This window comes from Heloderma suspectum, chromosome 7 (genome assembly GCF_057233095.1).
Source record: "Heloderma suspectum isolate Gila_16-S chromosome 7, 16-S_ref, whole genome shotgun sequence".
In the NCBI taxonomy this organism is placed as follows: Eukaryota; Metazoa; Chordata; class Lepidosauria; order Squamata; family Helodermatidae; genus Heloderma; species Heloderma suspectum.
This window is the reverse complement of record NC_139464.1, coordinates 65,285,558-65,299,756: the sequence shown is the minus strand read 5'-3', so window position 1 is coordinate 65,299,756 and position 14,199 is coordinate 65,285,558. Positions and strand designations below refer to the sequence as shown.

Here is a 14,199-nt window from a genome sequence, read left to right as displayed (position 1 = left end):
GAGCTTCTGGGTAGACGTAGGCTCTCTTCACATCTGGCGTTCTATCCCACTACAAACCAGTCCTTTTGATTTCGGATCTTTTCCAGGATTTAGACTGACCTTGTATACAGGCATCTCTCATAGCACTTATCTCCACTCTCTACCTTTTCATGGCTGGGCAGAGCTGCATGGAAAAATCAGTACAGAAGGGGGCTGCTGGCCCCATGCCCCCTCTCCTGATCACTGGTTCCTATAACATGATTGATGGCTCCGCCCTGTCCCTCCACTCCTCCACAGCAGGAGGGAAGTTGGAAGCCCTTCTAGTGACCAGGATAGTGGGCTATGGGAGCTGGTCCCCTGCTCCCCTCCTTCCTCCAACTTTGTGGTGAGGGAGATAGAGTCTTCTTGGTGGCTTACCCTGAGGTTGCTGGCGCTGCTAGTCCTTCTGTGCTAACTATGTCAGTGTGTGATGGAATTAAATGCAGTACATTGCTGGCACTACTGAGTTTGAAGGGTAAACTAATTTCCAGGTTCCCAACTACAGAAGTAAGAATCCACAAACAGACTTGTATACAGTCAATGCACCAAGCCATCCCTAGCAGCCCTGCCCCCCAGGTGACCGCTTCACAGGGACACCTTCATGAGACCTGGCTTGCTTCCCCAACTCCCTGCACTGTTGTTGCTCTTCCCCTTTATTCTTACTTCCCAACAACCCTGCAAGGTGGGCTAGGAGAAGATATAGTGGCTGGCTTCCTTCCCAATCATATGGATGTTTTCACAGGCATGAGTGCAAGTCCATTCAGTGGCTGTATGAAAAAAGCCCATTAAACTGGTGAGCAAAAGGGAGAAGAAGCAGTTAAGTCAATGGGAGGGGGAAGTTCCAAGTAAATGCATTGAAGAGGATAGGAGACCTTAAGACTGCTACTCTAAGTAGCAGTGCACTCCTATGCATGCCTACTCAGAAGCAAGCCACACAAATTTCAATGGCACTTACTCCCAGGAAAGGAAATGGTTACAGCCAATGAGTTTACTCAGAAGTAAGCATTGCTGTGCTCAGGGGGATCTTGAAGAAACATTTGAGATGGTTAACCACTGTACAGTTCAAGCACCCACAGTTCAAGCGCCCATTAACCCATCAGTTGGGAAGTAGTGTGAAGCCTCCAGAGTGGCCAGGTCTGGAATATATACTATGAACCTGGCCTTGTTTACCTGATCAGTAGAACAGTTTCTCCTGCTTACTGTATGTCATATGATAGTTCAAGCCACTAACCCGAGGAATCCTTGGCTGGAGAATGCACACTACGTACAGCTTCTCCTGGCCGGAAGCTATGGAGACTGGCACAAGCTTGCACTGGTTAAGTCCTACAACAATGGCTTGGGGAGTCAGGGATTCCTTTAATTAGGGTAGAATCTGAAGAAGGTTCCTTTTGTACTTGCAGTACTGACAAGATGACTCCCACAAGAGTTTTAGCAACAACTCATACATTATGTTCAATTTTTGTCCATTGCCATACTGAGCTGAGGAAGATCAGTGCGTGCAGCAGCTCACAAATATGAGGTCTACGTTTAAACCTTTTGAGAAAACAACAGGAGCTTTTCTTTATGGAGGGTTCACCATCACTCCACTGGCTTCTAAGCATCAGACATCTACAGAGCAAGGCCAAAACATGCCCTAAACAAGTCAGGTGTCTCTTTCTGTCTTCCAGGAGTGCTGAGTAAAACCTCTCCCCATCCTAAAGAAGGCAGAAAATGTGGAAATGCCTGTTCAAAAGAAAAATCTTATTTTGCAGGAAAGCTTTGAGAATAGGTCTAATATCTTTTTTCATCCCAACAATATTTTGCTTGTCCATTTTTCTGCAAGAAGAAATTATGGGCATATTCCACTGAATATTTTGTTCTGAGCAATTCCCATTCAGCTGAATGGAAGCTGCACAGCAGGGTAATTTCTTAATGATTTGTGCCCTATGTCAAAACAAGTCATAGCCTTGTTATATGCCAGAAACCAAGGAAGAATGTTTATCTATCGCTTAAAAATACTGTATTGGGCTTCTCTATTTTTGTTTTGTTTCAACACAGAAGTTAAAAAAAACACAAAACCATTTCCTGTACATTTGTTTTTGAGTGCTGAAGCAACTCTTCCCTGTTACTATGAAACTGTTAAAAGAGGATTTCCTTATAAGTGCAATCTTGATACCATGCACCAGAGGTCTGTATGAAGCAAACAAAAAGAATCTTTCAGTATATAGCAGGCAACCAAAGATTCGGAAGAATAATGAAATTCAGATTGCTATGTGGACTTTGGATATTATTGGATCTCTCTGTTTACTGTTATACTTATGATCCAACCTCCTTACCTGATATAGAAGACCAACAGTTTATACAGGACTGTGTGAACAAACACAACTATTTTCGATCCAGGGTGAGCCCCTCAGCCAGCAACATGCATCTTATGGTAAGAAAACTTTCCCTATCTTTGTACGGAATGGGACATCTAAGCATGGCTTTGGGGAGGGGGCAGGAACAGGGCTCTAAGGCAAACTGCAGGGTAGCTGGAACACGGAGTAAATCCTCTCCTCCGTGCTTCAGCTGCCCTACATTGGACAGACGGTTGCCTCTGACTTCAGAGGAGGTTGGAGGTGACTGCCTATCTTGATAGGGTTGTGCCCTTAGTTCCCCAGAAGTCACACTGAATTCTAGAAGCACCCCCCAAAGACTGCTTATTGCCAGTTAGTTGCAAAAACTCAGTATCTTGCTTTTTTCTCCCCAGAAATCCTATTTCTGTTCTCTTCTGCCAAACCAACACATACAAAACAGTGGTCTCCCTAACTGGCAGGTGTGACTTACATGTTCTAGTATTTTGGAGTAGCCCCCAGTGTTAAAGACTAAACAGCTATTATCAAAAACAACAAAAATCCAGACAGGTCATTTTGCATGTCCAAAGAGCATACTTTCAACATTGCCTTCTATAAAGAGTTGGTTTTTATAAGAGAAAAATAGATTTAAAAATACAGAACTAAAATAAACCTTTCAAGTTACTGTTATCATCAGTACCTTCCATAAGCAGAAAAAGAACTACCAAATGATTTTCCCTCAGAGATCCAGCATACCTTTTCTCTCTGACCTGGTTTGCATGTTAACCAAAGCCCACCATGGCTTATTAGCCACGGTAGGTTGTGGCACCTGCAGGTGGCACATTGCCAGGGCAAGCCATGGCTTCTCATTACATGCGAATCTGGTCAAGGTGGGTTGTTAGCATGATTGACAAGCCACCCAGAACCCATGGGCTGTTTTAGGGTCATGGGTAGCTTGTCAACTATCCCAAGAATCCACCCATGTCAAGTTCCCATGTAGCGAGAAACTACAGCGTGCCCCAAATATTCAAAATGGCGGCCACCACTGCAACAGAAAGCCCTGCAGGGAAATTCACTCAGAGTAGCTTCTTGTTACATGCACACCCGGCCTCTGAATTCTCCTCTTAGATGGCTAGGTAGACCCAGCCATTCTTCCTCTTTACTCAACTGGCCTCTTTCCATGGTTTTACATCTGTCTGCTAGCCTTGAGTACAAGGATAGTCCTGGTGGCCTGCAACTAGACTGCATGTACAAGCAGAAGAGCATTTGGGCATGGTCAGTTCACTCCCCCCCACCACCACCCACCACCACTTTTTTTCTTTTTTCTTTCTTTTTTGGCAATTATTGAAGCTATGTACCTTAGGTGGAGAGAGACTGTTCGCTTGTTTGAGAGAGCACCCACCCCTCCTCTGCAAATACCTATGGATATTTGCACATTTGGTAGGGGTTCACTCTCTCTCTCTCTCTCTCTCACACACACACACACACACACACACACACACACACAAGATATTGTAGGTACTGGTCAGATACGTTGTGTGTGAGAGCATATAAGTGAATAAGAGACAACATAGATTTGTGAAACTATCCCATCTATTATTTCAAAAAGAAGAGAAACAAGAGGGAAGCAGTTGATCCTGTAGGCTTCGATTTTAGTAATGCTTTCAATGTTATCTCACAGGAATTGCTCAAACAAATTAAGAACACTGCAGAATGGACTTTGTCAATGTACATCTTCTGTAAATTTGCTCCACCCCATTTGTGAATATGAATTATTAGAGAGAAGGACGCAGCAAACACTACACGGCCCATTTAAAGTAAAGCAATGAAAGAGCTAATTTTACAACTCCAAGTGAAAGCAGTTGCAGGTTTATCAAGATACAAACTTTTGGAAAGTGGGGAAGGGATGAAGCAAAGGCAACAAAGCAGCAAAGAAGATAGCTTAAGACATACTTTCTGTTGGTTAAGATCTATATTAGTAGCTATGCATGATACTGGGATTCAAGAAATGTAAATATATCCACTGGTCTGTATTATATTTTGTCTATAGCAATTGCTAATGATGTAAAATATATTTGTAAAAAAATCAATAAAACAATATCTATTTGTCTTTTAATTCTGCAGACCTGGGACCCTGCTTTGGCAAAGACAGCTAAAGCATGGGCAAAGAAATGTCACTTTGATCATAATATCTATCTTTCAACTCCTGGAAAGGCTCACCCTAACTTTACTCCAGTTGGAGAAAATCTTTGGACTGGCTCACTCTCTCTGTTCTCTGTAGAACACGCCATCCGTAAGTGGTATAATGAAGTCAATGACTACAACTTTGAGAACCATGCATGCGCTAATGTTTGTGGCCATTATACTCAGGTGATTCCTTTCTTCCTCATTCTATCATTACAAGCTACAAATTAAGTACACAGCAAATATGAAGCACTGGCATATTAATATGAAATCTAGCTTTAGTTGCACAGGTATATTGCAAGAGTAGGGTCTATTTTGCCTGGTGGTGACACTGCACTTTTAATATTGACCATGAAAATCAGCCATGCATACTCACTACAAGCAAGGCACACACAGCTTCTCTATCACATACACGTGTGCGCTTGCAAAATCACAACTCCCTGTTCAACAGGCATCAGTGGATTAGCTGCAATCAGATGCAGCAATAAACTAGAATTCTGGATTATCATTCATGAGCGGCATGCTGGTACACACTGCCTGATCACCCATATTTGGCTCTGTGCCAGCAGGAGCAGCTAAACTAACCAGAAACTAATGAGGAAGCAAAAGCTTCCTATTGCACCCAAACCCAGACCCAGGGTTGTTGTTCCCATAACAAAACAGAATCTGAAACCAAGGTTTGATGTTAGTTTCCCGTTCCTATTTGTTAAGGGAGCAATAAACCAGAATTCTCAGCAATTCTGATTATCATTACATCCAAGCACGGCCTTCAAAGCCTCTGACCCTTTAGTCCAGGGGAGGGAAACCTCTGATCTGCGGGCCTAATCTGGCCTGTGGAAGATTGGGCACCTTCTGCAGGCCCCCACCCCCCAAGTCCCACCTCGTGGCGTCTGGGGCTTGCAGGACCAGCTCCCGCAAGCTTCAGCCAAGTCCCTTCCTGCACCACTTGCACCCCAATTAGGATGCCAGCTGTGCAGGAAGGAGGCACCTGACTCATTCCTGAAAGTGTTGGCTGAGTTGCTTTCTCCGTACAGAGAGAGTAGAGATGTACAAAAGTTACTTACCGTTTCACGGATCTGCTTCGCGGTGAGGGGGGAGGCGCTCCGTCCCTCCCCCTGGAATCCTTGACGGGGGGGGGGAGGCGCTCTGTCCCTCCCCCCGGAGTCCTGCCCGGCTGGCTCCGCTCCACGGGGATTCCGCAGACATCCAGCCGCCGGGTAGCAGGGACGCAAATGGCGGCTGCCCTAGCCGCTGCCATTTGCGTATGTGTGGGTTTTTTTTAACCCAGACGTGATAGGCTACATAAGTCTTTACATAGCCTATCACATCTATGTAAGAAAAAAAAAAAGATGAGACTGCAAATGGCGGCGGCAGCTGGTCAGAAGACCAGCTGCCGCCGCTGCTGGAGCCGCCGCCGTCTGGAACATCCGCCCCAGGTAAGTCTTGTCCCGGGGGGGATCCGTGGGGGGGTGGCAGGCCGTTCTGCCACGGATTTCGGGGGGCTGAACGCCAGTGCATTCGGCCTCACTGAAATCCGTGGCAGAATTCTCCGCCATCCCTAAGAGAGAGGCACGGAGCTCCCCACCCCCTTGACATCATCCAGCCCACCTGTCCCTACATTAATCCAAGGAAGCAAAAGGTAAATTCCTTATTCTCATAGCAGTAATATAAGAAATGAGCCTAATTAATAGTGCCAAAGGGGAGTTGCAATATATCTCATAGAAACAAAAGCTAAGGCTAAAGTTATGTACCTGAATATTTGCAAAGTAAGTATTGCCTTCATTTTTAATTGATAGTAGCTTAACTGTAGCAAGTCAGTTTATGCCATCCTATACAAATTCTTTTCTCTGTCTCAGGTTGTTTGGGCAACAAGTTACAAAGTTGGCTGTGCAGTCCAATTCTGCCAGAGTGTTTCAGGCTATGAAGGACTTTCCAATGGAGCACATTTTGTCTGCAACTATGGACCAGCGTATATAAGTTTTCCAATACTTTAAAATATGTTTAAATTCATAGAGTTAATGAAAATAATTCTTGTATTGCTCTCTGTAGTATGTGTGATGCACATTCTTTGTAAATGGATTCATATCTTACTGACCTGAAACTGCTGTAATCTTAAGTGCTGTATTTGTCCCAAATGATCCAGTATGTACCTATGATACCTCTTATCAGTATGAATTTGATATCACTATGCCACCATCACTGAAAGTTCTTTCAAAAGGGACATCCTTGTGCCACTAGAAAGCACGTTGCCACTTTTGCCCACAAACCAGTTAACTGCATATATTCAATTCAGTGGTGCTGCTCACACATAACAACAGCCCATGGGATAAACAAACCATGGGCTGCCAGGGACAAGCAGGAGAAACAGAGATCGCTGCGTCCTGCATGCCCACCACTTCCACTTTTAATCAACAACCTATGATCTGCTCCTTTGTAAGTTGTTAAACAACCCAGTGGTTAACCCAACAAACCATGGGTTAACCACTGGGTTGTTTAGCCCCTAAACAACCCAGCAGTCCAGGTTGGACGTCACACTCAATAACCTACAAAGGAGCCCGTAATAGGTTGTTAACTAAAACTGGAAGTGGCAGGCACAGAGGATGGTGGGTTATGGCCATAACATATAATCATGGGATCATTAAAGCAGTGCCAAATGTGCCTGTAGTTAATGGAAATCTGAGGGGTAAAGTGGAATCTCTCTTTCCAAGTATAGAATGGTTCAGCTGCAGTGATAAACTTGTCTGTGGTGTGTAGCTAAAGCAATTCCTCCGGATCAGGCTGACCCTTCCATTCTTGTAACTAAGTGCAAATAGTTTTGCATAATGGATGCCTGATAACCCACTCTGAAATACAATGGGCATAATCCAGAGCAAGTTGGGCATGCTTTACTAAACTCCAGTGAAATGAATGGACAGTTAACTATGTAAGACCCATTAATTCACAAGAATACACTTGAAGACTTACCAGTGGGTTTGGGATTAGTCAGCAGTCTTAAACACACTTCCTATAAAAATCACTGAAACCAGTGGGATTTACTTTCATGTGAACGTGTTTAGGACTGCTCGCAAATAATAATAGCAAGAGATTTGATGTTTTTCTCCTTTACTAACTGATCTTTAGTTGTCTGCCTCTTACTTGACTCAATTCCTATTATGAAATGACCTAAATAACATTACACATATGCTAAAATATACACAAACAATATCACTACCTAAATATAAGATTTAAAAATTTAGTAGTTTTAATGAAACTTTAAAATGAATGCTTTCTTATAAAGAAATTGGATCTATATTTCTTACACGTATTAAAGTTGGAATGGTTCATTCATTGTTCTTGGAGTTGCTGTAAGTAATTCCCTGGAACAGCCAATGATACTAGCTGAAAAATGAAAAAAAAATCTGAACTTCTGATATATCTCTAGAGGGTAGAGAGAGATTTTCTCTTCCTTTTCTGCCTTTAAAAATGCATACATGTAACTGAGATATTGAAGCATCTTCAAAATATTCTTCCGTACTTTGTTGGTGTAGCAGTTTAATTGAACATAATCATATCTTTTCCATAAATTCAGACATTTTGCTTTTACTTTTGCAGTGGGAATTATCCAGTGCAACCTTACAAAACAGGAAGACCATGCAGTGAGTGCAATGGTGAAAAGTGTGTACATAATCTATGTGGTAAGGATTCTGTCCTTGATGGATGTGAAACTAGTTATGCATACATTTAGGGCTAAAAAAAAATTATATTTTCTCATTTGATTAATACCAAACTGCAGTGAATTCTGTACTCCATGAGAACAAATCCTTTTATATCCATAGGATTTACTTCCAAAACAAAATTATTTATAATTGTGTTTAGGTGCCAGATATCCTCTTGATTTAAAGCATGGGAGGGCAACTTCAGGAAATCCAGGGACCATTTTCACTCACACTTACACACATGTGCATGCTGCAGTATGCTGGGCAACCTGAACATGAATTAAAAAATAAATTAGAGAAAAAGTGTGCATAGCATTACAGAGCACCAAAAAAGGTCAAATTTAGCTTCTTTGACCTTTTCAGCATTGAAAAAAAATATCTGTGTGAGGGTAGCAGCTGGGGCCATATGCAGCCATGGGCTGCATTCGCCCACCCCTGACTTAAAGATATATCCATGTAGTTAGTTGTAGGAATGGCATTTGATTGCCATTTCCTTTCTCATAAGTTCCTGAATGGTTAGTATGAAATACCATACACATTCTTGGCATCAAGTAGATCATATGCAAGTTTCAAATTAAGAAAGATTGAAGCGCTAAAAATTCTGTGGTTGTTGACCAAACTGCTAATACGTATATAGTATTTATTTATTGCATTTATATCCCACCTTTTTCCTCTTGCAAGGAACCCAAGGAGGCTTATATTATCCTCCTCCTCTCCATTTTATCCTCATAACAAACACCCAGTGAGGTAGGTTGGGCTGAGAGTCTGTGACTGGCCCAAAGTCACCCAGTGAGCGTCATGGCTAAGTGGGGACTAGAGCCCAGATCTCTTGACAGTCCAACACTCTCACCACTATACCACACTGTCTCTCCATAGGAAGTACATAGGAATCTGATTTCTCAATAGAAAGTGCACAGGCTAAAGCTGCAGTCCTATGGTCTCTGGGTCAGATTTCCCCTTCTGAAAGGGGTACCCCTTCCCAGCCACCACGGACATCTCCACAGCCAATTCTTTTCCGACATTGGTACCAGATTGTCAGGAAGTGGGGAAAGGTGGTGTGCTGGGAAAGGCTGTGGATCCATATCCCCTTCTGGTCCCCAAACACACACCCAAACCAGCTGTTGATCTACACCAGGCCTGGAGCTGGTGTAGACCCATTGCCTCCCACTGAAATCAAAAGGAGGGAATTCATTAAAAAAAAAAAAAAAACACCTACAATGACCTGTGAAGGAAAAAAACAGCAGAAATGTTGCTTCTCCCTCTCTTCCACCCTGCTGGGCTCATGCAGGCAAGGCTTTGGATGCTTGGGAGGCTCTAACATCAGAGCTCTCCACACCAAATGGTAGGGTTGCTCTGTAAATCAACTTTACCACTGTCTACCTTTTCACTGGGGTAACCAGCTGCGAAGGAAGACTGATAACTAAAATTATAATAGCTGTGTAGAAGAGGGGATTCTGGCAAGAGCAGCTTGTCATGCAGGAATGGAAAAAGTCTTTGAAATAGAATCATTTATAATGGGTTCATATATGTAGTCCTGTAGTTCCTGTTTTAAGTATTCACTTGCCATTACAAATATTTCTGGCCATGATCCTGTTAATTTCAGCACAAGTTTTCCTTTCAGCTTATCCAGACGGTGAGTTCAAAATGTGGCCCTATTGCATTGTAGTCTTTGCATGATAGTCCTGCTAATCACATTTCAAAGGCAAGAAAATAAAATCCAGCCAACAGTTAAGGGATAGGGGTGGGAATAGTTCTGCCATGTAATTGTCTCCATTTCCCCTCATTTTAAAGGCCGGAGATACATTCTGCCTCAGCTAAAAGAAGAGGAACCTCTCACAGGAGCTGCTAGCAAAGGCCCCTTGTTAGTTTCACTCAAGTGCAATTGCAACATTTAAACATATGGGGTGGGGGGAGGTTAGACTTTTTTCATTTCAGCTCCCAGGTGAATCCTGTGTAGCTGCAGTGCTGGCATTAGAGCAAAAATGGCACAGGCACGAGGGGAAGGGACTGGAAGTTGTGTCACTTGATTTCAGTGTTGTCATTCAATAAGTGCTTGTGACTGCTTATGCAGGCATGTTGCTGTGATAGCAAGTTCTCCAGAAACAATATATTGTGATTTAAATGCTGGGAAATGCAGTATCTGTATATCAGAAGTATTTCCTTGAAGAAAGACATCTGGATTTAATGCTATACATGAGCAACAGTTGTGTTTTCATTTTGCTATGAAGTTTTGCTATGGTTGTTTGGAAAGTTTCTTAGCTTTCTGCATGTCTCCCTTCCCACATAAAGCATTCACCAGTTGTTTACCATGTAGCAAGAACTCCCCAGGGTGCTAATTATTTTAAACCATGGGTGGGGAAACTTTTCAGACCCTGGACACCACCTGCCAGTGGTAGGCAGAGCCAAAGCACACACTCATACACATGTAAACCTCATTCATACACATCCACACATAACAAACACAACTCATCTATTCATACACGTATACACACATTCAGGCTGCTTCCAGACAAGGCTTTTTCTGTGCAATCAGTCTGCCTCATTGACAGATTTTTCTGGGAGGTCCAGACAATGATGTCTTCATTTTGTAGCTGTTTTTATGTTTTCCCACCACTTCTTCCATCTTTTTTCTTACCAGAAAAAATCTGTTAAGGAAAAGATGGAATCTCTACACAATGCATCTTGAGTGGTAGCACTACAAGTCATCTGTCTGGAAGCACAGGCATTCATACATATAACACACATCCATTCTCACCCATTACATGCCCGTTTACTAACACACCCAAAGATCCCACCCTTGCAGTTAGGTTTGAAAAAAGCATCTCATTGGCTCCAGTGGGGGGATTTTTTCAAGCCCAGTTGCTGGGTGGCGGTGGGATTTTTGCTGAGATTGTGGCATGAAAAGGGTTAACCTTCTCCTTCCCAACCACAACCTACATGAAGATTTCCTGTGCCATGTGAGCTGCTCATGGAGAAGGAGAACTTCTTCCATGGGCAGCTTGCTTGGCTTCCATGCTGAGTGCTGAAAAGGGCTTCCTTTTCTCAGTGCCCCACATGGAAGTACAGTGAGATGCCAATGGGTGAAGAGTGCGCTTGGCAGCAGAACTCTGCAGCCATGCCCCCTCTTTCCTGCTTCTCAACTGTTCCCACAGATCACCTGAGCAGTGGGGAGAAACTGTGTGGAGAGAAGATTTAAACCTAACCACTACAGTTAGATCAGAAAACAGCTGAGCAGTGGGGAAAACAGGAGGCTGAGGAGGGTGGGAGGAGAGGCCAGGAGCTGGATGGGAAGGCCTGGTGGGGCCCCATCAGGGCTATGGGTCACCAGTTCCCATTGTCTAAACTTTGCAAGATGTTTATTGCATTTCAGTCTTATGGGAATGTAAACATGTTGATGGTCAAAATGGGGCAGTAATAATCTTGTCTGAACTAAGCAGGTGTGCAAGAATTTATTGATAATACAATTCAATCATTTAACAAAAGCTTTGGACAATTAAAAATAGCTATTGATGGTGGGAACAGCTTTAACGTTTTTAATACATAAAGTAACTGTCCAGATTAAGCAGATATAATTGATTGGGAGAATACCAGATTTGATTCAATATTTACGTTACTTTCTTTTCACTCCCTAGAGAATCCAGAGCGTGATCAATTGATGAGTATGTTATTTATTTGTTTGTTTGTTTGTTTGTTTATTATTAGATTTCTATACCACCCATTAGCCAATGCTGTCTGGGTGGTTCACAAAATGGGATTGTCTTCATTATTATTTGGATTGGCTATAGTCTGTTTATAAGGCTGACACCTGTCTGTATTTTAGGTTACTCCAATTGGTCTCCAGAATGGGATATTCCATCACACTCAGCATGTGACTCATATTGTATTGCTCTTTTAATTTTAAGAACATTTTTTGTATTCTTGACTTTTGGCACTGTGGCCATATTATACAAGAAATATCCTCAAATGTTTATGTATGAATAAGCTCTCTAACCTGTGTGTATCCAGTGCACGTTCAAGTTTTACTCAGATTCAATATAAGCTTTGTGTAAGCTTCTAGCCTTCAAGGTTTCACATAAAACATTGCCAGTATGATAGTAATAGTTTCCAAAAACAGAACAGGAACATTGCACTTCATCTTTCAAATCTCATGATTGGCGCTCTGACTCAAAGAGCTGTTACTGCAGTAGCATTTGCACCATAGCAAGCTAGTCAGAAACCTATCCCTAACTGGCATCATGTGGCTCTTCGGGGGCTTTCAGCCTTCACAGTTTGAAGTGTTCTGTGGTTTCAGCGTTCCACTGCTGCTACTGGCTGCTTCTTTCCTCTCCACACTTCATTTTTTGCCCACATCCTATGCGTTTTGCTCACTGGTGGGAAGCTGCAAACTTTGCTCCGAGTTTTATGCATTTTTTTGACTTTCACAAGAAGCCACAGGACTGAGCTATAAACATTTGAAATTTGCAGTACTAGAACTATTATGGGCTGGAAACACTGTTCACAGTGTGGTACAGGTGATCTTTTGGGACACCCCTCCCACAATTCCTGGCTCTGAGGAAGGACCTCGTCAAAACCAGGTATTTGGGCCTGACTGGTTCTCTGAACAGCTGCACCGCCTGCTTCCTCCAGCCAACATGGGTCTCCAGAGAGCCCACCCTCTGGCTTGTACTGTCTGAGAGGAATCTCAGCCCAAACCATACGACAAGTAGCTGAAAGCAGCTGCTCATCCTCTGTTTCACCATAAGGAGAACCCAACTGCCTGCCCTCTGTCTCACTCTGAGGGGTTCTCAGAGCAAGACAGAGGGTAGGGAGATACTCTGGAAAGCCCTGCCCGCTGTTGCATTTACCACAGCAGGAGAGTGGGATTAAGTGGGGTTCTCCGAAGCACCCGCTGTAGTGCTGCCAGGTGGGTGGCAAATGCCAAGGCAGGCGAGCAGCCGGTGAGGCTCTCTGTAACAGCTGCTTGAGGAGGTGGTCAGGGACCCTCTTGGCAGGGGGGGAGTGCACAATTCGCCATTCCTCCTGCCTGACCTGGGGGATTCACCTTCCCTCATGGATGGACTGGCCCTGAAAATAGGTTTTTACCCTTAGACATTTGTATCTATGGACCTACCTAGCACATGGAGTAGAGATGAAATATCTTTTATGTTTGAATTACAAGTCACCTGCTTTTTAAAGAATAAATGTTTAAAAAATCAGTTGCACTAATTTGGATTTAAACCTTTTGCCCCTACCTACACACCAAATCGGGGGTTGAAACTTTCAGCCTGAGGGAAAAATTCAATTTTAGAGAAGCTCTCGGGCTGCTTTCCAGTGGATACAGCTGAAGGCAAAATGAGTTGGGGTCAAAATACCATCAATATCAGCATATTTTAGCTTAAAACTCTTGCTGCTAGTACCTACACCTTAGGAGAGACATTTCAACTTCTTAGAATGGGGACAAAACTGTGCAAAAGCTGGGAAACCACCAAACAATGAGCAGACAACCAACAGTCAGGGAAAGGGGGCGGGCCATGGGAAGGGGGCACAGTCATCTGGGGAACTCTGGAGGGCCAGATTGGATTCTGCAACCCTGCACTAAATGCACTGTTATGTTATATCTATAGCTATAGATATTACTATTGCTAAACACATGTTTGGAGTGCTAGAAACTGAGGGAACCCCAAAAGCCTTGGCAGGAAGTCAGTAGTACAATTTTTGTGATTCTTAAAGAAGATATTAACACAGTCTGAAATTGGTAAACATACTTGCATTTATTTATTTATTTATTACATTTCTATGCTGCCCAAAGCTCTATGGATGGTTTACAAGACAAAGCTCAAAAACATAAAACATAATATAAAACCGTAAATTTAAAACAGAATAAAACCTGTTATCTTAATTAATAGAAGTAATTAAGATAACAGCCAGCAACTGTGCAAAGATCTAAAAACACACGAAGACATTTTTTTTAAATGGGCTAAAAAGCCTGGGAAAATAAAAGGTCTTCTCGT

General features: G+C 42.9%; 1 protein-coding gene across 2 annotated transcripts; it reads left to right on the top strand.

Moving 5' to 3' along the window:
- Positions 1-2,178: 2,178 nt before the first annotated feature.
- On the top strand, positions 2,179-13,412 carry GLIPR1 (GLI pathogenesis related 1). 2 transcript variants are annotated; one of them, XM_084810472.1, is made up of 6 exons: positions 2,179-2,431; positions 4,455-4,700; positions 6,371-6,483; positions 8,106-8,188; positions 11,842-11,868; positions 12,030-13,412. In XM_084810472.1, exons 1-6 carry the CDS (start codon positions 2,192-2,194, stop codon positions 12,188-12,190), a joined length of 870 nt encoding a protein of 289 aa, XP_084666598.1. In that variant the 5' UTR covers positions 2,179-2,191; the 3' UTR covers positions 12,191-13,412. The 2 variants fall into 2 exon arrangements, with proteins under 2 accessions (XP_084666598.1, XP_084666599.1); XM_084810473.1 differs by having other exon boundaries at positions 8,106-8,149; positions 12,030-13,395.
- Positions 13,413-14,199: the final 787 nt, after the last annotated feature.

Coding starts and splice junctions, on each gene's coding strand:
- GLIPR1 (XM_084810472.1), top strand. CDS start 2,192: ATGAAGCAAACAAAAAGAATCTTTCAGTATATAGCAGGCAACCAAAGA. Junction 4,701..6,370: donor TTTGTGGCCATTATACTCAG/GTGATTCCTTTC, acceptor TCTCTGTCTCAG/GTTGTTTGGGCAACAAGTTA. Junction 11,869..12,029: donor AGAGCGTGATCAATTGATGA/GTATGTTATTTA, acceptor TCTGTATTTTAG/GTTACTCCAATTGGTCTCCA.